This window comes from Lasioglossum baleicum, chromosome 16, assembly GCF_051020765.1.
Source record: "Lasioglossum baleicum chromosome 16, iyLasBale1, whole genome shotgun sequence".
In the NCBI taxonomy this organism is placed as follows: domain Eukaryota; kingdom Metazoa; phylum Arthropoda; class Insecta; order Hymenoptera; family Halictidae; genus Lasioglossum; species Lasioglossum baleicum.
This window is the reverse complement of record NC_134944.1, coordinates 11,757,260-11,778,424: the sequence shown is the minus strand read 5'-3', so window position 1 is coordinate 11,778,424 and position 21,165 is coordinate 11,757,260. Positions and strand designations below refer to the sequence as shown.

The 21,165-nt window shown below is 38.9% G+C and overlaps 4 protein-coding genes across 7 annotated transcripts in view; 2 read left to right on the top strand and 2 right to left on the bottom strand.

Moving 5' to 3' along the window:
• Window positions 1–6,237, top strand: part of LOC143216822 (uncharacterized) — a 31,154-nt gene extending 24,917 nt beyond the window's left edge. For both annotated transcript variants that reach the window (XM_076440297.1, XM_076440298.1), the window contains exon 7: window positions 304–6,237. In XM_076440297.1, the coding sequence (XP_076296412.1) occupies window positions 304–583 (280 nt within the window). In that variant the 3' untranslated portion in view covers window positions 584–6,237. The remainder of the gene's footprint in view (window positions 1–303) is intronic.
• LOC143216830 (uncharacterized) lies at window positions 5,374–10,226 on the bottom strand. Of its 2 annotated transcripts, XM_076440309.1 has the most exons (9): window positions 9,277–10,226; window positions 9,057–9,176; window positions 8,426–8,543; window positions 7,998–8,244; window positions 7,364–7,462; window positions 7,188–7,278; window positions 6,976–7,121; window positions 6,266–6,398; window positions 5,374–6,191 (listed from the first exon to the last, which is right to left on the bottom strand). In XM_076440309.1, the coding sequence occupies exons 2-9, from the start codon at window positions 9,126–9,128 to the stop codon at window positions 6,141–6,143; spliced, it is 957 nt and encodes a 318-aa protein (XP_076296424.1). In that variant the 5' UTR covers window positions 9,129–9,176; window positions 9,277–10,226; the 3' UTR covers window positions 5,374–6,140. The 2 variants fall into 2 exon arrangements, with proteins under 2 accessions (XP_076296424.1, XP_076296425.1); XM_076440310.1 differs by lacking the exons at window positions 9,057–9,176; window positions 9,277–10,226 and adding an exon at window positions 8,637–8,765.
• Window positions 8,833–21,061, top strand: LOC143216819 (sensory neuron membrane protein 2). Of its 2 annotated transcripts, none has more exons than XM_076440285.1 (9): window positions 8,833–9,021; window positions 16,882–16,964; window positions 17,512–17,666; window positions 17,833–17,995; window positions 18,453–18,701; window positions 19,030–19,241; window positions 19,676–19,847; window positions 20,116–20,358; window positions 20,777–21,061. In XM_076440285.1, the coding sequence occupies exons 1-9, from the start codon at window positions 9,003–9,005 to the stop codon at window positions 21,059–21,061; spliced, it is 1,581 nt and encodes a 526-aa protein (XP_076296400.1). In that variant the 5' UTR covers window positions 8,833–9,002. The 2 variants fall into 2 exon arrangements, with proteins under 2 accessions (XP_076296400.1, XP_076296399.1); XM_076440284.1 differs by lacking the exon at window positions 8,833–9,021 and adding an exon at window positions 13,278–13,411 and having other exon boundaries at window positions 13,942–16,964.
• On the bottom strand, window positions 10,943–16,032 carry LOC143216825 (uncharacterized). The gene is made up of 9 exons (XM_076440302.1): window positions 15,202–16,032; window positions 14,253–14,372; window positions 13,865–13,982; window positions 13,191–13,437; window positions 12,557–12,655; window positions 12,379–12,469; window positions 12,167–12,312; window positions 11,456–11,588; window positions 10,943–11,381 (listed from the first exon to the last, which is right to left on the bottom strand). Exons 1-9 carry the CDS (start codon window positions 15,454–15,456, stop codon window positions 11,331–11,333), a joined length of 1,260 nt encoding a protein of 419 aa, XP_076296417.1. The 5' UTR covers window positions 15,457–16,032; the 3' UTR covers window positions 10,943–11,330.
• Window positions 21,062–21,165: the final 104 nt, after the last annotated feature.

Genomic DNA, 21,165 nt, shown 5'->3' with positions numbered 1-21,165 from the left:
CACTGTTATACGTGCCACTAGGTAGAATGGTCATGAATTTTTTCGTAATTTTCTGTTAAGCAGAACAGGTAGAAATAGAGCATAATTCGTGTGTAGTGTAATCTAGATAGTGAGGTTGGAGGTCTTATCACAAACCATATGCTTTCGGATTTTTTAAAAATCGATTTTGCGACCAAAAATTCTGAAATAATTCACTGTAGTGCGTGCCATTAGGTAGAACGTCCATAAATTTTTTCATAATTTTCTATCCAATCAGACCAGAAGAAATCGATGATAATATCTAAAACCTGTTCCTCTTTCTAGGTCCCATTTGGAGGCGTCGGCGCCTCCGCAGCACGCGGCGCCGTATTTCCCCGGCTCTGCAGCCCCGCCGCAACCGTACGCCTCGGAGAGGCACTTCTGTCTGATGTGCCGTACAGATTTCACGGACAAGGCTGAATTTATGTTCCACGTTCGCTCTCATTTCGAGCCTCACGCGCAGCAAACTCCACCTCAACACTCGAGCGGCAAGCAAGGCGGCGACCCAGCGACGGCGGAGCTGATCGCGCGCGGATTGGTGGACCCCTCTGGCTTATGCAGCTAGAATTATCCCCCCTGTCAATATGTACCATCGATTCGTGTCTTACCATAGTACAAGCTCTCCGCTCCACCCCGACCAGAACTTTCCTCTCCATAAAACGTCATGCGTATTGTGATTGTAACGAACATGTACCGATCTATAATGACCTAAAGCACCGAGCGTAAAGTCGATTTATTGGTGAGGGTGGGTGCCGTTGCGAGCGGGGGGTGTTTAACCGCCGCCATCTTGAGTGGTTAAACCAGTGCCGCCATCTATATAACAAGCGGCAACGTTTGAAATGTACAATCTAATCGCGTATATTCCAAGTGAATTGTCACTTGTGTAATCGTTTTGTTTTTATGTATTTGTTATCGTGAAGGATGTGTTTCGAAAAATTATTAGTGTTTCTATAAGGAATGTATAAATTTTCGATGTGTAGAGGATCGATAGCGACGCGATATATTTAACAGCGGTTTTATAAATTAATTTGTATTAACGCGCGGAAAAAACGAAACGTCGCCCACGATACTTCGCGAAACGCTAGCGTGCGTGTACACGTGTACGGCGACCGCGTGAATCCTACAGGTGCGCCACAGTTTTAACCACGCAAGATGGCCGACAAGATGATACCTCTTCCGTCTTTTGCTTGAGCCCCCCCGAAATCGGACACAGTGCTTTTGGTCCGTGGAGGAGACGTACAGTAGTATGCTCGAACATCTCCGTTTTTTCGTTTTCTTCTTTCTCCCGTTTGGTTTCTGCCGGTTAGAGTGGAACACAGAGGACAAATATTTTTCGCAACATATCAGGAAAACAAGGAATACTACTGTGCGTTCCCCCCGCGTGTGTGTATATGAAATTAAGACGTAACGCTACTCGTACAATGTTTAGGTAGCGACGCGACATTTGATTGTCACACGCCGCTGTCGCGTCGGTATCTAGATGTGATTATACTTAAATAGTATACGTTCCTACATAGCTAGCTTCCCGCCATTTTTAAGCATTAGCAGTATCCGCTACTCGATGTACAGGTTTGTTCTCGATGCTATTATATCCGTATTTCTCCTTTTTCTTTCGCATTACTTCTCGAAGCGATCGTCGCCGTTGTGGCCATTATTTTTAAGTGGCTGGCTCGTTTCCTTGCGTAACCAGAAATTCTTGACTTTTTTCACTGGTTTGAAAGTTATGACTGTTTAAAGACATCGGCGCGTGCTTGTGCTGGCATCTAGTGGCTCCGCAACACATAACCTGTCAAAAACACTGTAAATCGGTCAACTTCAAACATTCGTAACATTTGAACCGTTGATCCTCCACGATCGAAACGTGGATTTGTCGCATCTTCTTGTCAAAATCTACCGGATGACATAGGGAAAGGTGAACATTTATAGGAGAAAGGCAACAATTTCTGATTACGCTAGGAAAAGTTTACACCCTGAAGTATCCGCATGTACTTAATCAGGGATGTGTACGAGATTCTGTTGACCCACGACGTATAGCGAACGATCCTTTCGAAACGCCGTGCATTTTACGGAGTGCGCGTTTGTTCTCGGACTATTCTTCCAGTTGTAGATTCGTAGGGAATGATCAAAGGAAGAGCTTTTTTCGTTTCTGTCGGATGTTAATGAGATTTTAGGCGACAATAATTGTACATACATGTCCGCATTGCGAACAAACCGCTTTCTGCTTAACAAAAAATTACGACAAAACTCATGAACATTGTACCTAATAGCACGCGTAACAGTGAATTATTTCAGAATTTTTGGTTGCGAAATCGATTTTTAAAAAATCCGAAAGCATAAAATTGTGATAGGATCCCCAACCTCACTATCTGGGCCAGACTACACACGAACTATGCTCCATTTCTCCTGTTCTACTGAACGAAAAATTCCGAAAAAATTCATGAACATTTTGCCTAATAGCAGCCATTAGAATGAATTATTTCAGAATTTCCTGTGTACAGAATCTATTTTAAAAAAATCCTAAAGCATAAAATTATCGATTTTCCGCTACTCCGAAGACTTCCGGATTTTTTAAAAAATCGATCTTGCAACCAAAAATTCTGATATAATTCACCATCGTGCGTACCATTATGTCGAATGTTCATGAATTTTTTCGTAATTTTTAGTCGAGCGGAACAGAAGAAATAGAGCATCATTCATGAACCGACAAACCGTTTCTTCCTGTGACTTCGTTCAGATCGCTTCCTTTCGTAACTGCGAGGCAGTCGGTTCTCTCTTTGCCTCGCTAGAAGTCCCTCGTGACGTCACGCGCCAAAAGCGCCAGTGGAATGAGCCAATCGGATTGCGAAGCACGGAAAGTGGAGGGGCCGACTGTTAAAGGACTGCCGTGCCTCCTGCTTCCTCACAGACACAGCCACACACAGACAGATACAGGAAGACACACAGCCACGCACACACCACTACCACTTCCGGCTTCTGTTCAAATCCAAACTTATTTCCGGAACTACTGTGCCTAAAAGGGTATACTTCAAAAGAGAAAAATGAAAAAGCTAAGCCTACCGTTAGATATATATTTTATATAATTATAGCTAGTGCAATATAGAATTTAATCGACAATAGTTGCGGTGTTGTTACAAGGTAAAAAGAAATGTGAAGGGGCGAAGGAAAAAAGGGATAAAAAGAGAGAGAGAAACGAGCAGCTCGAGCACGACGAGGTACAGCGATGTCCCGTTCTAAGTACGGAGGAGGTGATTTGTCACATTTTACTGATTAAAATGAGTCGTTTAAAAGCCTCTAACGGGCTGTAGCTCCGTTAATTTGCAAAATTCTAGTCTAATTCCTTGAGACCGTATTTTCGAGATGTTACGTTGTTTATGTAAAAAATTTTGCTACATATAGCGTATGTTAAATATTTGATAAATTTCTAATTTATCATTTCAAGTTTAAACTAAGAAACATTTCATGTTTAAATTTTTAATTAATTTTTCGAGAACTGAGAGGAATTCTTTTAAAAAATTTTATCAAAGTTAGTTTTTATAAAAAATGAATTTAAGATTTAAATTGAGGAAAATTTCAAGTTTTGAATTGAGGGAAAAAATGGTGCCCTGTCCCGATCTATGTCACAACACGGAACCGAGAATTGACTTAGAACGGGACATTACTGTATTTAAAATAACGGAAATATTTCGAGAAATACCTCGAACGATGATAGATTATACGCCGCAACAAAAATAGTGTCCTGTCCCGATCCACATATGTCACAATACAGAACCGAGAATTGACTTAGAACGGGACATTACTCTATTGTACTGAAAGGGAGACGGATGATCGTGCCCGGCCTGTTTTATGTAATTGGGGGAACTCTTTTTACGTAGTCGTACAAATGTAGACGAACCGAAATCCGAGCGAGCAACTTGCACCTCGAGTTCCGTGCGCTGAGTAATTACTTCAATTGCTGCGCCAGATGTGTTACGTAGCCTGACGACATCCGTTGTCAAACTCGCAGACTTTTTCGCGCGCGGTCCTGTGGATTGTAGCGAGAGAATGCCGAAAATCCAAGTTTCAATGTTAGGAATTCACTGGGTCACAAGTTTGTCAGTGTTTAAAGTACGGGGCTTTTTAAAACGATGAAAATCTGAACTTTAAACCCTCACAACTTTTGAACCGGTGGATTCCTAACATTGAAACTTGGATTTCCGGTATTCTCTCGCCAAAATCTACAGGATTTTATAAAAAAAAGTTTAAAATGTTTGGTTTTCATAACGAAAGTTGTGAGTGTTTAAAGTTTAGCGAACCAAAAATTTTTTCCATTTTCTTGCGTGATCCCGTAGATTTTGACAAGAGAATGCCAAATATCCAAGTTTTAACGTTAGGAATTCAGTGGTTCGAAAGTTATGAGTGTTTGAAGTTGAGCGAACCAGAGATTTTTCCCTTTTTCTTGCTCGATCCTGTAGATTTCGGCGAGAGAATGCTGAAAATCGACGTTTCAATGTTAGGAATTCACTGGTTCGCCAGTTACAGGTGTTTAAAGTTGAGCGATTTACAGCAGTCAAAAACACTGTGAATCGCTCAACTTCAAACACTCATAACTTTTGCACCGTTGATCCTGCATGATCGAAACTTGGATTTGTCTCATCTTCTCGTCGAAATCTACTGGATGACATATGGGAAAGGTGAACATTTACGGGAGAAAGGCAACAATTTCTGATTACGCAAGGAAATGTTTACCCCCTGAAGTATCCGCATGTACTTAACCAGGGATGTGTACGATTCTGTTGACCCACGACGTATAGTCTACGATCCTTTCGAAACACTGTGCATTTTACGGAGTGCGTGCTCGTTCTCGGACTATTCTTCCAGTTGTAGATTCGCAGGGAACGGATCAAAGGAAGCGATTGAATTCTATCGGACAGGGAGAGGTGCAACTAAAGTTCTGAACACGATGATTTGTACCGTAATAGTACTTTGTACGATTCGAGAGTCGAATACTATATTGAATAGACGTATAGTGCCTTTTCTCCGGGACTTATATCCGACTTGTTCGTTTCGATCATTTCAAATCAAACGTGTTTAAGGAGGCACATTAGCGTAACAAAAAAAAACGAACTGTTTTTAGAGTACGATAAGTTTAAGAGTATACGCAAGGACGAGAGGAATTTTATCTTTAGCGTTCTTTCTTCCATTAATTTTCGATGTCTGTTTGGTTGTGAGGAGCGAAACGGCGAACGCCACTGCCTCGAATAGCAGCTGTTTAGACTACTTTTATACTGTTGATGTCACACGCAGCTACTCTGAGTCAGTTATTACTGCCATAATCATTAAATGAAATATGTATACCCATGTACCTTTATAAATAAAACAGGACTGAAAAAAGTGAATTTGCCGAACTCTACTGCCACCGACGAGAGACAAAGACGTTCAGCCTTATGGGAGTTCGTGTCAACCGAATATTTCGGTGTTCTAATCGCGATGCATCGGTGAGAAGGCGAATTATCACGAAACCATATTTCAGACGATGTTTTGGCACAATTTTGGTACTATTTAGAACTTTCTAGTGTTTCTTTAGATGCGCCTGCGCTGTTTTTTTTTTTAGATGCGCTTGCGCAGTTTTTGTTTAGATGCGCCTGCGCTGTTTTCTTTTGGATGCTCTTGCGTTGTTTTTTTTAGATGCGCTTGCGCTGTTTTTTTTTAGATGCGCCTGCGCTGTTTTTTTAATGCGCTTGCGCAGTTTTTGTTTAGATGCGCAATGTATATTTTTTCAGATTTTACGGTTTTTGCGAACATGTTTTAAAAAAATTGAAAATCTGCAAAAATTCCAAAAAATGCATATTTCGTATTGAAGTTTTCGAGATAGTAGTTTCATAAAAATTCAGTAACAAGATATTCTTGAAACTATTGTTCTCAATTTTCTTCAGATGTTTCGGATTTTGCTAACATGCTAAAAAAAAAATGGAATTATACATATACAATATATAATATTAACAAGATTTTATAAATAACATTTTGCAAGTATCATACAGCTGGAGTTACTAGTCGACGATTGCACGTGAAGCTTCGCCGATAAAACGTCTTCGAGATTGTAGAGTAGACAATCGATGCCTCCGAATTCTGAACCTTTGTATGTTTTACTGGACCGAGATGAGCATGGTAAAATACGAAAAAGATGAACTCATTAGCTGAAACACAAACTATAATTAAATTATGCACCTTAAGAAAGGATTTTCGTTAAATAGATGAATGTGGTAATTACCATCGAGAAGCCTTCGTAACATGGAACGAATAAACCAGAAAAATTATATTGCACTTCCACCATACTTCTCATCATTATGAATAACAATAATTTCTGCGACCTTGCTGGTAAGCAGTACCACAATGAGTTATATCTGTCTCATCGAACAATTATTAAATTGTATTGAATAAATTGACAATTGCGAATAATTCTCCGACTATTATTAATTCAACTCAATTTCTCTTAACGTTCCTCAAAAATAGTTACGCAAAACGCTACGAAACTTAAACTTCACTTGAGGGAACCAGAAATTTCGAACTTTTTAAAATGTAATCCTGTTGATTTTGACGAGTAAATGCCGAACATCCATGTTTTAATGTTAGGAATCCACTGGTTCAAAAGTTACGGGTGTTTAAAGTTCAGCGATTTTAATCGTTTTCTGTGCTCGAATTTAAAACACTCATAACTCTTGATCCAGTCAATTCCTAACATTGAAACTTGTATTTTCGGAATTTACTCGTCAAAATCTGCAGGATTGTAAAATAAAAATAAAAAATTTCTGGTTTCCTCGGGCGAAATTCAACTCTACTAAATGTACATCTTCACTAAACACTTTGGAACATCAAGTTTTGGTTGATTTCCAATAAAAACAGGAGGAAATCAGTAGTACATTAAAATAAGTTTTCATCCTGAAGAACGTTCGAGGTTTTTAAATAAAAATGTTGACTTACGTTTCATGGAAAACCTCGACGCTGGTGCTGACGAGTTTCTGGCCGCTATGATTATCTAAGAACATGATTAAAATATGCGATAGAGTGATGCAAAACGAAAAGAATAAGTTTTCCAAGTCGTCGGTATTCCTAGCTGCCAGAAGAAGCTGTCGCACAATAAAAACAGTTTAGTTACAATTCTTCCGACGTAATTATTTCAAGTAAATACTTACACGATATAGATTCACAGCGAACGAGAGGACGACTGCTACGATCGCCATTAAATACGAATATGTCATGCATTTTCCGAGCTGTGCTGCCAGTCTCCATCAGGCAAATAATACATAGACATAATGAACGTATAATGCGATATACAGTATTGTTCTAATATCTGAATGGGGATACCAACTCAACGGCTTGTCGGTGTGTTCGCGCGGCTGGCTTTATGTCGATTTGCTCCGACGAAATCGAGTGCGCCACATCGTTGACCGCAGTGTGAATTCGAAAACTGGAGAAGCAACAAGAAATTTATAGTAAAAACTGCTATTCTGTTTACGGGACCAAAAATTTTGAACTTTTTTCAATGGAATCCTATAGACTTTGACGAGAGAATGCCAAATATCCAAGTCTTAACGTTAGGAATGCAATAGTTCAAGAATTATGAGTGTTTAAAAGTTTTCGATCTTCAGCGAGGTTGTGGCGGACGTCGATAACGTTGATTCCTATATATTCAAGAAGTGGTTAATGTGAATTTCTATTTTATTGTATAATTCTGTTTTTTTATTAGTTTTCCATTTAACAACATTAACATTGTCAGGTTGTAAAGTTTGCTTGAACACTTTTGGACACCAGTACACGAGTCCTTTTTTTTACCGCGTCATGTGAATCAGCCTGTACAGCGTGCAAAAGAAAAGGAAGCAGTTGCGGACAGTGAAACTCTCTAGTAGGCATGCGGCATGAGTGTAGACGGTGCTGCAACGATTCTTTCCGTTACTATAATGGCTGAATGTATGGGATGAGAAATGGAATTGCTTGATACGTACCTGGTAATTTCAAATAATCCGCACAAGTAGGCGGAGAAAACAGCGACCGACGCCTCCGTGCCAACTAATGCCATTTGGCCCAGCACGCTCACTATTACAAGTTGAACGCCAGCCCAATCGGTTGCCGGGCTTCCCTCGTTGTAAAAGAATCCGAACATGCGCAGGTAGCGAAGTTGAAGTTTCGAGTGCAGTATCGTGGGGACCAGTATTGCCACAATTATGTACGCTCCTAACAGGGCTGCCAGAACTAGAATAATGTAATTTTAAAATTATTTTCGAGGACAATTTTAGGACTTTTTTACACAATCCCGTAGATTTTGCCGAGCAAATGCCGAAAAATCCAAGTTTTAATGTTAGGAATTCAGTGGTTCGAAAGTTACGAGTGTTTAAAGTTCAGAGATTTACAGTTAGATTTCTGATGTCTTTACCTATGTACGCCATGATTACACGCCTCGTTTCTGCGATATGTTTCATAAACATCTCGTATTCGAGAGGATGCCTGAAAGTGCGGCAATCGTTCCCAATGCTTTGGAACACAGCTTTAATCTATAAAGTCACGTGAAACAACGTCATTAACGGCGTGACAGTAGTAAACAGTGATGCCAGATGAGAGAAATCGAGGTGAAATGATGACCACACCCCCCTATCTGATGACCAGACCAGTGATGCCAGAGCTGTGGTACTGTGGTACTAAACCATACCCCCCACCATAGCCTACTATTGCCCCTCCCTTGTTTTCCAACGCGCCCGCGCGCTACACTACCAGCGTACCTCTACGGATACAGTAGAGTGATACGCTGGTGAGTGTAGCGTGCGGGCGCGTTGGAAAGGAACGTAGGGGCTATAGTAGGTGGGGGCATGGTTTAGTACCACAGTACCACGGCTCTGGCATCACTGGACCAGACCAGTCTACAGCACGGGCATGGGCACGGGCACCGTGCTCTACGGTCTTACGTAGTGGGGGACGTTGGAGTGTGCGCATGATGCTCATCCGCATCCGTTTGGATGCCATCTGATATCACTGGTAGTAAATGTGCTAAGAAACATGTTCTAACTTACTTCGGACATGTTGATCACGAACCACGAGTATCTTAAAAAATATAATATCATCGGGAAGCTGTAGGACAACATTATAAGTATATTGTACAGTGAGAGTTCCGCGGATTTTAGCGTCGACACCTGGAAAATATTTCGTTCGTACCTAACAGTTTGAAAAATGGGTAGGAACGTTACTTTTCACTGAACAGTTTCAAATTAAATTAGTGATTCCACCACCAACCTTAACATCCTAACGCCATATACTCGCGCAATGATGAACATAATTATGAGGAAAGTTCGAAAAATTTTGAATACTGTCTTCCCTTGCATAGTGTCACTTCTGTATCTACGGATAATGTTAACCTCACTATCTGGGTTACAGTATGATTTATTTCTTCTTTTCTGCTCGAGAAAAAGTAACATAAAAATTTATGGACATTCTAGAAGGGGGAACAAACAACAGTGAATTATTTAAGAATTTTCGGTCGTAGCGGCGATTTTGAAAAAATCCCGAAACATAAGATTGTGATAGGATCACCAACCTTACTAGCTGGGTTAGACTACACACGAATTATCCTCCCTTTCTTCCGTTTTGCCCAGCGAAAAATTACAAAAAAGTCGATTTTGAAAAAAAATCTGGAACATAAACCTGTGATAGGATTCGCAACCTTGCTATCTGAGTTAGACTATACACGTATTATGGTTTATTTCTTCTGTTCTGCGAGACAAACAATTACGGAAAAATTCATGGACATTCTACCTAGTGGCACGCACGACAGTGAATTATTTCAGAATTTTTTATTACAAAATCAATTTTTTTTTAAATCTGGAAGCATAACATTGAGACCCCATACCCTATAGTAACACTATGCGTGGGAAGACTGTAACTGTTGTTACGGTTCGAACGAAGAGATCTAATGTTTTTGTTTAACGAAGTGTTCCGTTGTAAGTGTTTATTTATGTTTATCACCTGGACCACTATACACGAGAGATTAAGCAGAGAAAAAGCTATCCTCTGCATCTTTATTAGTAACGACTCGTCGTCGGGCCAGAGTCCAGTCATGCACAACACAGAACAATAAGTACTGTAGTTTTTTCGAAACACGTCCATCTCGCTCGATATTGAAGAACGTCTGCGCGAAAAAATTCGTAGTAAACTCCGACTACACCTCGCCGACATACCATATTCATGTTAGATATTCTGTTTCCGCCACAAATTCGCTTTGCAATTGATTGCAATTTGCTGAAATTGTACGCTTCCGCTGGGGAACGTTAAATATTGAATGTCGTGTATCCTTCGATTTTTATCAGTGATATTCGTTTTCTTCGCATCGTTTCACAACCACTGTATAAATCGAATGTTCTCGCAACTGTTATTTTCTCTTGTGCATATGTAACTGTGACCGTTAAAAATTGATTTTTCAATTTTCCGACGTCTCCGGACGCATAGCGAAATGTAAAATAATATATTTGTTCTTTTCTGCTGAAAGGAAACTTACGAAAAAATTCATGAACATTCTACCTAGTGGCACGTATAACAGTGAATTATTTCAGAATTTTTGGTTGCGAAATCAATTTTTTTTAAAATCCGGAAACATAACATTGTGACAGGATCCCTAACCCCACTATCTGGATTACACTATGCTCTATTTCTTCTGTTCTGCTCAACAAAAAATCACAAAAAAATTCGTGAATATTCTACCCAGTGGCACACATGACAGTGAATTATTTTAGAATTTTTCGTTGCAAAATCGATTTTTTCTAAAATCGGGAAGCATAAAATTATCGATGTTATATTAAAGTTTTCAGAGCACCACTTTCTGATTATTATGTGAGTTGTGTATCGTCGTGATTATTGCAATGTATATTCTTTCAGATTTTTCCGATTTTGTGAACATGTTTAAAAAAATTTTTCGAAGTTTTCGAGATGGCAGTTTTATAAAAATTCAGTGACAAGTAACCATTGTTGAAACCGTTGTTCTCAATTTTCTTCAGATGTTTCGGATTTTGCTGGTCGTCGTTATGAGCCGACGATCGATTTGTTATTAACGACCGACGTTCGTTTGAAATTTGTATTTGGAATCGGAATGAAATATACTACTACGAAACGATCAAGATCCGTTTTAATAAAGCACCTATAATATTATACTAACAAGATTTTATAAATAACATTTTGCAAGTATCATACAACTAGAGTTACTAGTCGACGATTGCACGTGAGGCTTCGCCGATAAAACGTCTTCGAGATTGTAGAGTAGACAATCGATGCCTCCGAATTCTGAACCTTTGAATGTTTTACTGGACCGAGATGAGCATGGTAAAATACGAAAATGATGAGCTCATTAGCTGAAACAGAAACAATGATTAAATCATGCACCTTAAGAAAGGATTTTCGTTAAATAGATGAATGTGGTAATTACCATCGCGAAGCCTTCGTAAGATGGAGCGAATAAACCAGAAAAATTATATTGCACTTCCACCATACTCCTCATCATTATGAATAACAATAATTTCTGCGACCTTGCCGGTAAGCAGTACCACAATGAGTTATATCTGTCTCATCGAACAATTATTAAATTGTATTGAATAAATTGACGATTGCGAATAATTCTCCGACTATTATTAATTCAACTCAATTTCTCTTAACGTTCCTCAAAAATAGTTACGCAAAACGCTACGAAAGCTTAAACTTCACTTGAGGGCACCAGAAATTTCGAACTTTTTAAAATGTAATCCTGTTGATTTTGACGAGTAAATGCCGAACATCCATGTTTTAATGTTAGGAATCCACTGGTTCAAAAGTTACGGGTGTTTAAAGTTCAGCGATTTTAATCGTTTTCTGTGCTCGAATTTAAAACACTCATAACTCTTGATCCAGTCAATTCCTAACATTGAAACTTGGATTTTCGGTATTTACTCGTCAAAATCTGCAGGATTGTAAAATAAAAATAAAAAATTTCTGGTTTCCTCGGGCGAAATTCAACTCTACTAAATGTACATCTTCACTAAACACTTTGAAACATCAAGTTTTGGTTGATTTCCAATAAAAACAGGAGGAAATCAGTAGTACATTAAAATAAGTTTTCATCCTGAAGAACGTTCGAGGTTTTTAAATAAAAATGTTGACTTACGTTTCATGGAAAACCTCGACGCTGGTGCTGACGAGTTTCTGGCCGCTATGATTATCTAAGAACATGATTAAAATATGCGATAGAGTGACGCAAAGCGAAAAGAATAAGTTTTCCAAGTCGTCGGCATTCCTAACTGCCAGAAGAAGCTGTCGCACAATAAAAACAGTTTAGTTACAATTCTTTCGACGTAATTATTGCAAGTAAACACTTACACGATATAGACTCACAGCGAACGAGAGGACGACTGCTACGATCGCCATTAAATACGAATACGTCATGCATTTCCCGAGCTGTGCTGCCAGTCTCCATCAGGAAAATTTATAATACAAAGATAATGAACATATAATGCGATATACAGTATTGTTCTAATATCTGAATGAGGATACCAACTCAACGGCTTGCCGGTGTGTTCGCGCGGCTGGCTTTATGTCAATTTGCTCCGAGGAAATCGAGTGCGCCACATCGTTGACCGCAGTGTGTATTCGAAAACTGGAGAAGCAACAAGAAATTTATAGTAAAAACTGCTATTCTGTTTACGGGACCAAAAATTTTGAACTTTTTTCAATGGAATCCTATAGACTTTGACGAGAGAATGCCAAATATCCAAGTCTTAACGTTAGGAATGCAATAGTTCAAGAATTATGAGTGTTTAAAAGTTTTCGATCTTCAGCGAGGTTGTGGCGGACGTCGATAACGTTGATTCCTATATATTCAAGAAGTGGTTAATGTGAATTTCTATTTTATTGTATAATTCTGTTTTTTTATTAGTTTTCCATTTAACAACATTAACATTGTCAGGTTGTAAAGTTTGCTTGAACACTTTTGGACACCAGTACACGAGTCCTTTTTTTTACCGCGTCATGTGAATCAGCCTGTACAGCGTGCAAAAGAAAAGGAAGCAGTTGCGGACAGTGAAACTCTCTAGTAGGCATGCGGCATGAGTGTAGACGGTGCTGCAACGATTCTTTCCGTTACTATAATGGCTGAATGTATGGGATGAGAAATGGAATTGCTTGATACGTACCTGGTAATTTCAAATAACCCGCACAAGTAGGCGGAGAAAACAGCGACCGACGCCTCCGTGCCTACTAATGCCAGTTGACCCAGCACGCTCACTAATACAAGTTGAACGCCAGCCAAATCGGTTGCCGGGCTTCCCTCGTTGTAAAAGAATCCGAACATCCGCAGGTAGCGAAGTTGAAGTTTCGAGTGTACTATCGTGGGGACCAGTATTGCCACAATTGTGTACGTTCCTAACATAGCTCCCAGAACTAGAATAATGTAATTTTTTAATTATTTTCGAGGACAATTTCAGGACTTTTTTTACACAAGCCCGTAGATTTTGCCGAGCAAATGCCGAAAAATCCAAGTTTTAATGTTAGGAATTTAGTGGTTCAAAAGTTATGAGTGTTTAAAGTTCAGCGAACCAAAAATTTTTCCATTTTCTTGCGTGATCCCGTAGATTTTGACGAGAGAATGCCAAATATCCAAGTTTTAATGTTAGGAAATCAGTGGCTCGAAAGTTATGAGTGTATAAAGCTCAGCGAACCAAAATTTTTTTCCATTTTCTTGCGTGATCCCGTAGATTTTGACGAGTAAATTCCAAATATCCAAGTTTTAACGTTAGGAATTCAGTGGTTCGAAAGTTACGAGTGTTTAAAGTTCAGAGATTAACAGATAGACTTCTGATGTCTTTACCTATGTACGCCATGATTACACGCCTCGTTTCTGCGATATGTTTCATAAACATCTCGTATTCGAGAGGATGCCTGAAGGTGCTGCAATCGTTCCCAATGCTTTGGAACACAGCTTTAATCTAAAATCAAGTGAAACGACGTCATTAACGGCGTGACAGTAGTAAACAGAGATGCCAGATGAGAGGAATCGAGGGAAGATGATGACCAGACCAGTCTACGGCACGGGCACCGTGGTCTACGGTCTTATTGTTAGTGGAGATCGTTGGAGTATGCGCTTGGTGCTGGGATGGGATAGTGGAAGGGGAGAAGGAGGAGAATAGATGGCATCCGTTTGGATGCCATCTGATATCACTTGCAGTAAATGTGCTAAGAAACATGTTCTAACTTACTTCGGACATGTTGATCACGAACCAGGAATATCTTAAAAAATATAATAGCATCGGGAAGCTGTAGGACAACATTATAAGTATATTGTACAGTGAGAGTTCCGCGGATTTTAACGTCGACACCTGGAAAATATTTCGTTCGTACCTAACAGTTTGAAAAATGGGTAGGAACGTTACTTTTCACTGAACAGTTTCAAATTAAATTAGTGATTCCACCACCAACCTTAACATCCTAACGCCATATACTCGCGCAATGATGAACATAATTATGAGGAAAGTTCGAAAAATTTTGAATACTGTCTTCCCTTGCATAGTGTCACTTCCGTATCTACGGATAATGTTAACCTCACTATCTGGGTTACAGTATGATTTATTTCTTCTTTTCTGCTCGAGAAAAAGTAACATAAAAATTTATGGACATTCTAGAAGGGGGAACAAACAACAGTGAATTATTTAAGAATTTTCGGTCGTAGCGGCGATTTTGAAAAAATCCCGAAACATAAGATTGTGATAGGATCACCAACCTTACTAGCTGGGTTAGACTACACACGAATTATCCTCCCTTTCTTCTGTTCTGCCCAGCGAAAAATTACAAAAAAGTCGATTTTGAAAAAAAATCTGGAACATAAACCTGTGATAGGATTCGCAACCTTGCTATCTGAGTTAGACTATACACGTATTATGGTTTATTTCTTCTGTTCTGCGAGACAAACAATTACGGAAAAATTCATGGACATTCTACCTAGTGGCACGCACGACAGTGAATTATTTCAGAATTTTTTATTGCAAAATCAATTTTTTTAATAATCCGGAAGCATAACATTGAGACCCCATACCCTATAGTAACACTATGCTTGGGAAGACTGTAACTGTTGTTACGGTTCGAACGAAGAGATCTAATGTTTTTGTTTAACGAAGTGTTCCGTTGTAAGTGTTTATTTATGTTTATCACCTGGACCACTATACACGAGAGATTAAGTAGAGAAAAAGCTATTCTCTGCATCTTTATTAGTAAAGACTCGTCATCGGGCCAGAGTCCAGTCATGCACAACACGGAACAATAAATACTGTAGTTTTTTCGAAACACGTCCATCTCGCTGGATATTGAAGAACGTCTGTGAAAAAAAAGTTCGTAGTTAAGTCCGACTACACCTCGCCGACATACTATATTCATGTTAGATATTCTGTTCCCGCCACAAATTCGCATAGCAATTGATTGCAATTTGCTGGCACTGTACGCTTCCGCTGGGAAACGTTAAATATTGAATGTCGTATTTCCTTCGATTAATATCAGTGATATTCGTTTTCTTCGCGCCGTTTCACAACCACTGTATAAATCGAATGTTCTCGGAACTGTTATTTTCTCTTGTGCATAACTGTGACCGTTAAAAATTGATTTTTCAGTTTTCTGATGTCTCCGGACTCCGGACGCATAGCGAAATGTAAAATAATATATTTCTTCTTTTCTGCTGAAAGGAATCTTACGAAAAAATTCATGGGTATTGTAACTAGTGGTATGCATAACAGTGAATTATTTCAGAATTTTTGGTCGCAAAATCGATTTTTAAAAAATCCGGATCCATAATATCGCCGATTTTCCGGTACCCTGAAGATTTTCGTATTTTTTTAAAGATCGAATTCGCAACGAAAAATTCTGAAATAATTCAATGTTATGCTTGCTACTAGGTAGAATGTTCATGAATTATTTCGTAATTTTTTGTTCAGTAGAACAGAAGAAATACAGCATGATTCGAGTGTAGTCTAATCAAGTTAAACGAGGTTGGGGATCCTATACCAATTTCGTGCTTCCGGATTTTTTTAAAAATCGATTTTGCAACCAAAAATTCTGAAATAATTTACTGTCGTGTGTGCCACTAGGTAGAATAGTCACGAATTTTTTCGTAATTTTTCCTTAAGTAGACCAAAAGAAATGGAGCATCATTCATGAAACCATGCTCACCGGACACCTACTCTAGTGATCAGTATACCGACTTGAAACAAGGCACAGAGTGTTTCCTTTAGAATAAACTAATCTTCAACTATACAGAAAAATATCATAGTTCAAAAATCTTGTAATTAATTATTAACACGTGCCGCAGTAACATTCAAATGGTACTTTACATCGACTGTGTATTTTATTGGTTCATATTATACAGAAACGTAATTCCACTGTGGTTTAAATGGTTCATAAAACGCGAACAGAAAGATAGTATTTCAACTATATTAATAAGTTAATACGTAAAATATTGATCGCGAAAACAGAATAATACCCGAGAAGCGATTTCCATCTGTAAAGTTCCACATTTATTCGAACGATATGGTCAAACTTATAAAGAATTAACATGATCGTGTCCGCATGAAAACAATATAAGTATTGCTCGCTTTAGTGCAAGCGCATTATACATTTGTGCATCGCAATGATTAAAACGGAGAAACGAGTAACAATAAAAAGTATGAAATTGACCCACAATTCGCGTGAATAATTTTACGATTTTGTACAATATATAATTACGAAAATTAATATATAATTACGACTTTTACTATCGTGAATGAATGAATGAATGAATTAATTGAACTGACGTGTAATTTCGTTTCGACAAGAATAATCCAACAATGATTGTCGTCAGTATAGTTGGAGTGCTACTAATAGCGTTTGGTGTAATTCTGTCTATCGAACAATACATAACATCGGCACTAATCTCCAAATTCCGACAAGTAAGTATCAATCTTATCTCGTATACAGAAACCTGCGTAACAATGAAACTTGGATTTTCGGCATTTTCTGGAAAATATAAGAGATAACATGAGCCAACTGAGGAAACCAGACATTTAAAACTGTTTTTATACAATCCTGTAGATTTTGGCGAGAGAATAACGGAAAGCCAAGTTTCAATGTTAGAAATTCACCGGTTCAAAAGTTATGAGTGTTTAAAGTTCAGCGAACCAAAAATTTTTCCATTTTTCTTGCGTGATCCCGTAGATTTTGACGAGAGAATGCCAAATATCCAAGTTTCAATGTTAGGAATCCAGCGGTTCAAAAGTTATGAGTGTTTAAAGTTCAGATTTTCATCGTTTTAAAAAGCCCCGTACTTTAAACACTGACAACTTGTGACCCAGTGAATTTCTAACATTGAAACTTGGATTTTCGGCATTTGCTCGTCAAAATCTACGGGATTCCGTAGAAAAGTCGAAAATCCTTGTTTCCTCAGGTGAACATGGTTAAACACGCGATCTAATACTGCTTTTGAAATACAATTTTCAGTATCTGCCGCTGGTAGAAGGAAGAACCGGTTATAGAGCATACACGACACTTTTGCCTTTAACTTTCACGTGTTATTTATTTAATGTGACCAATCCCGATGAAGTGATGCGCGGAGAGAATCCGAATTTAGTCGAACATGGCCCCTACGTATACGAGTAAGAACGAAATATATACGGTATTCTTTCGATTCCAAAAATCAGGTTGACGTTTTTAGTAAAAAAGAAATTGTACATATATATGATATTTCTAAAATATTGGAAAACATTTAAAATCTTTGAAAATATTTATATATAAAATTAAATACGTTTTCTCCACGAAAAGCGAGGATATTCAGAGATACGTCCAAGACATTAACGAAGAGACGGACGAGATCACATACATAACAAGAACGATGTACACCTTCAACAGGCGTAGAAGCGTGAACGTTTCGAGTCGCGAGAAAATCACGATACTGAATCCGGCATACGTAGGCACCATAGTGACGGTGAGAAAATGCGAAAAATCCAAGTTTCGGTAGCACTATACCTCGAGTAACCAGAGATTTTCGACTTTTTCAAATATAATCTCGTCGATTTTGACGTGTAAATGCCAAAAATCCAAGTTTCAATCCTAGGAGACCAGTGGTTCAAAAGCTACAGGTGTTCAAACACCACAAAGTTTAAACAACTTTAAAGTCGTCAACTTGAAACACTCATAACTTCCGAACCAGTGGATTCCTAACAATGAAATTTGGATTTTCGGTGTCTTCTTGTCAAAATCTACAGCATTAGATTAGAAACTCTACAACATTGTGTGAAAAAAAGTTAAAAATTACTGTGTTGCCAAGGTAGAGTTCAACATTTCTTTATTTCACATTTCCTAAATGTTGCAACGTTAAGATTCTTTACATATCTCTTTCATTTATTGTTAATATAATTAATATCCAATATATTTTTTCTCAGTTGTCAACTCTGCCTTCGAATTTCATGGAAAAATACGGAAACCACATACCAAAATTATTTGCGAATCGCAGCAGCATTTTCATGAAAGCTCGCGCCACGGATATACTGTTCAACGGAGTTAAAATCACATGCAATCCTGACAAGTTTCCTGAATTGAGTCTCATCTGTAAAACGATGCACAGTCAACGTCCACCAGTTTTGAGAGAAACCGACAAAGAAGGGGTCTATATGCTGAGTATGTTCCAAAAGGTAAAGTATATACGAGAAACAGTAAGAAAAAGCACTACTAGTCAGTTTGGATTTATACAAATTTTGGATTTTTAAAAATATTAAGGAAAAAATAAGGGGAAAAAATCACATCTTTGTGAAAATATTTATTATCACAAAATTATCATATGCTGCCATATTTGAGATTAGAAAATCTACGACGCATAAATGGCGCGCACCGTATACAAATAAAATGTGACCGGTTTGTTCAGCGAAATGTCGTCTCTACAACTTTTTACGTTTTCTACTGTATCTAGACAGAATAATCTGTACAATAAATATAGTGATATCAGGTTTCTTTAACTATTAGGTGAACGACACCCCTCGCGGACCATACAGCGTTAACAGAGGCTTGAAAAATCTAAGTCGACTAGGTGACATAACCTCTTACATGGGAGAAAGGGTACTAACACTTTGGAATTCTGAAGCATGCAATACTGTCAGAGGGACGGACGCCATCACTTGGTCGCCACTGTTTAAACCAGTGTCGTTCGTGTCGACGTTCTCGCCGGAGTATTGCAGGTTTTTAGACTGTCTTTTCTTCGAACCCTAAGATGAACGAATTCGAACCCTACCGATTTTGATGAAACGGAGCAGTGTTCCGATTGGTTCCAATCGAACCCACCGTTTTTCGCGCATGCGCGGCAATTTTAGCCTCAGTTACGTAACCATGTCGATGAAATTTAATTTTTTTTTGAAAATTTTTTATTTTTTTTTCTTGAATAAAATAGTAGCGATTAGGGTAGTCAGCGACTGTGAGACGAGAGAGAGAGTATTTTAGAGTGTATACTACGATAAACCGAATAAACAGGAAACATTTTCGAAAGGGCCCTGGCCGCTTTGCCGCGTCATTGTAGATGCGCTACTGTCCTGGCCGCGCATGCGCGAAAAACGGTGGGTTCAATCGGAACACAGTAATCACAGTATTTCTAACGTTCGTATTGTTCAAACGACAGGAGCCTGGAAGTTGATTATGACACCGACGTTATCATACACGGTATAAAAGGATCGAAATTTAGTATGCAGGAACGCGTATGGTTCTTAAACAACTCACAGTGCTACTGTCCAGTGAAAGACAATAAAGTAGAATGTCTTCAACAGGGTTTACACGACACGTCCGAATGCCAGGTACTCAATTTTATCATTTATCTCCGAGTTAAACTTCTTCCGAGGAAATCAGAAATTTTTCACTTTTTTTTTCATACAATCCTCTGTAGATTTTGGCGAGAGAATGACGAAGATCCCAGTTGCAATGTTAGGAACGGACTGTGTCAAATATTACGAGTGTTCGAACACTTTAAACATTCTCCCGCCAAAATCTACAGGATTGAATAAAGAACAGTTAGAAAATTTCTGGTTTCCTCAGTTGGTTCATGTTATTTCATATACTTTCCAGAAAGTTCCTATCATAGTTTCGGAGCCGCATTTTCTTCATGCTGACCCGAATCTTTTGACGTATGCTCGCGGTTTGAAACCCAACGTAAAGCTTCATTCGACGTATGTCATCATCGAACCGACCACTGGATTTCCGCTCGGGGGACGTAAGAGCTCGCAATTAAACGTAAAGCTGTCCAGACATCCGGTCGATCTACTCGCGAACGTCAGCGAAGGCATCTTTCCTTTATTGTGGTGTTCTAGTGTAAGGACAGGCCTGGCCATTTATGTCTTGCCATGTGTTCGCGTCCCTTCAGCTGGCGCTGCTTTCAATCGAGTTGATTGGACGCCATCGACACCATGCCCAAGTAGCCACAAGTAGCCACGTACGTCCCTAAAACGTACGCAGAATGGACGTAGGACGTTTGGACGTGAACCGTACGTTTTAGGGACGTACGTGGCTACTTGGGTGGTGTTCGAATTCGTCCAATCATCTCACAATGAATTTATTCGAGTATCTTGAAAATACTTTATTCCTCGTTGTTAATTATCTCTGACAATAATCGTTTATCAAATTATTATTATTACTAAATTACAATATAAATTACACAATATATGTATAATTACAATATAATTATATATATAAATTACAAAAATGCTTGCTTAACGAGTATACTTTACAGGGGACCACGTCAACGCTTGAGGTAGCATCGTTTCCGTATCAATTGTTGCGGCTGTTGCAACTCGCTACGTTCTTACAGCAACTGCCTGTGGTGGTTGGAGTCTACATGGTTCTCGTCGGTCTGTTCCTGTACAGTGGGACGCGGCGCAAAGTAGAACCAACGCAGTCTGTGGCCGAATCAATATTAATATCGTCAAACTTACAACTGTACAATGGATCACGTCGGCTACCGCGACGGAACGTACACGTGTTCGAGAGATTTCAACGCGTATATCCGGCTACGTAAAATCGAAGACGTCGAAATGTCAACAGCGAGAAACCTACCATAAAGTCTCTGCTCACTCGCGTTCTCTCTTGTCGACCACAGTGTTCACGCTTTAGCTATTCGTT

Excerpts from the sequence above, each read along its gene's own strand:
- LOC143216825 (XM_076440302.1), bottom strand. The coding sequence starts at position 15,456 with ATGCGAATTTGTGGCGGGAACAGAATATCTAACATGAATATAGTATGT. Across the intron at positions 13,983-14,252 it reads TCGTGATCAACATGTCCGAA|ATTAAAGCTGTGTTCCAAAG; the intron begins GTAAGTTAGAAC and ends ACTTGATTTTAG. Across the intron at positions 13,438-13,864 it reads TGTAATCATGGCGTACATAG|TTCTGGGAGCTATGTTAGGA; the intron begins GTAAAGACATCA and ends ACATTATTCTAG.
- LOC143216819 (XM_076440285.1), top strand. Across the intron at positions 16,965-17,511 it reads TAATCTCCAAATTCCGACAA|TATCTGCCGCTGGTAGAAGG; the intron begins GTAAGTATCAAT and ends TACAATTTTCAG. Across the intron at positions 18,702-19,029 it reads TGCTGAGTATGTTCCAAAAG|GTGAACGACACCCCTCGCGG; the intron begins GTAAAGTATATA and ends TTTAACTATTAG.
- LOC143216830 (XM_076440309.1), bottom strand. The coding sequence starts at position 9,128 with ATGTTGTCCTACAGCTTCCCGATGATATTATATTTTTTAAGATACTCG. Across the intron at positions 7,279-7,363 it reads ACACACCGACAAGCCGTTGA|ACTGGCAGCACAGCTCGGAA; the intron begins GTTGGTATCCCC and ends TGCCTGATGGAG. Across the intron at positions 6,399-6,975 it reads GTCGAGGTTTTCCATGAAAC|ATATAACTCATTGTGGTACT; the intron begins GTAAGTCAACAT and ends TCGATGAGACAG.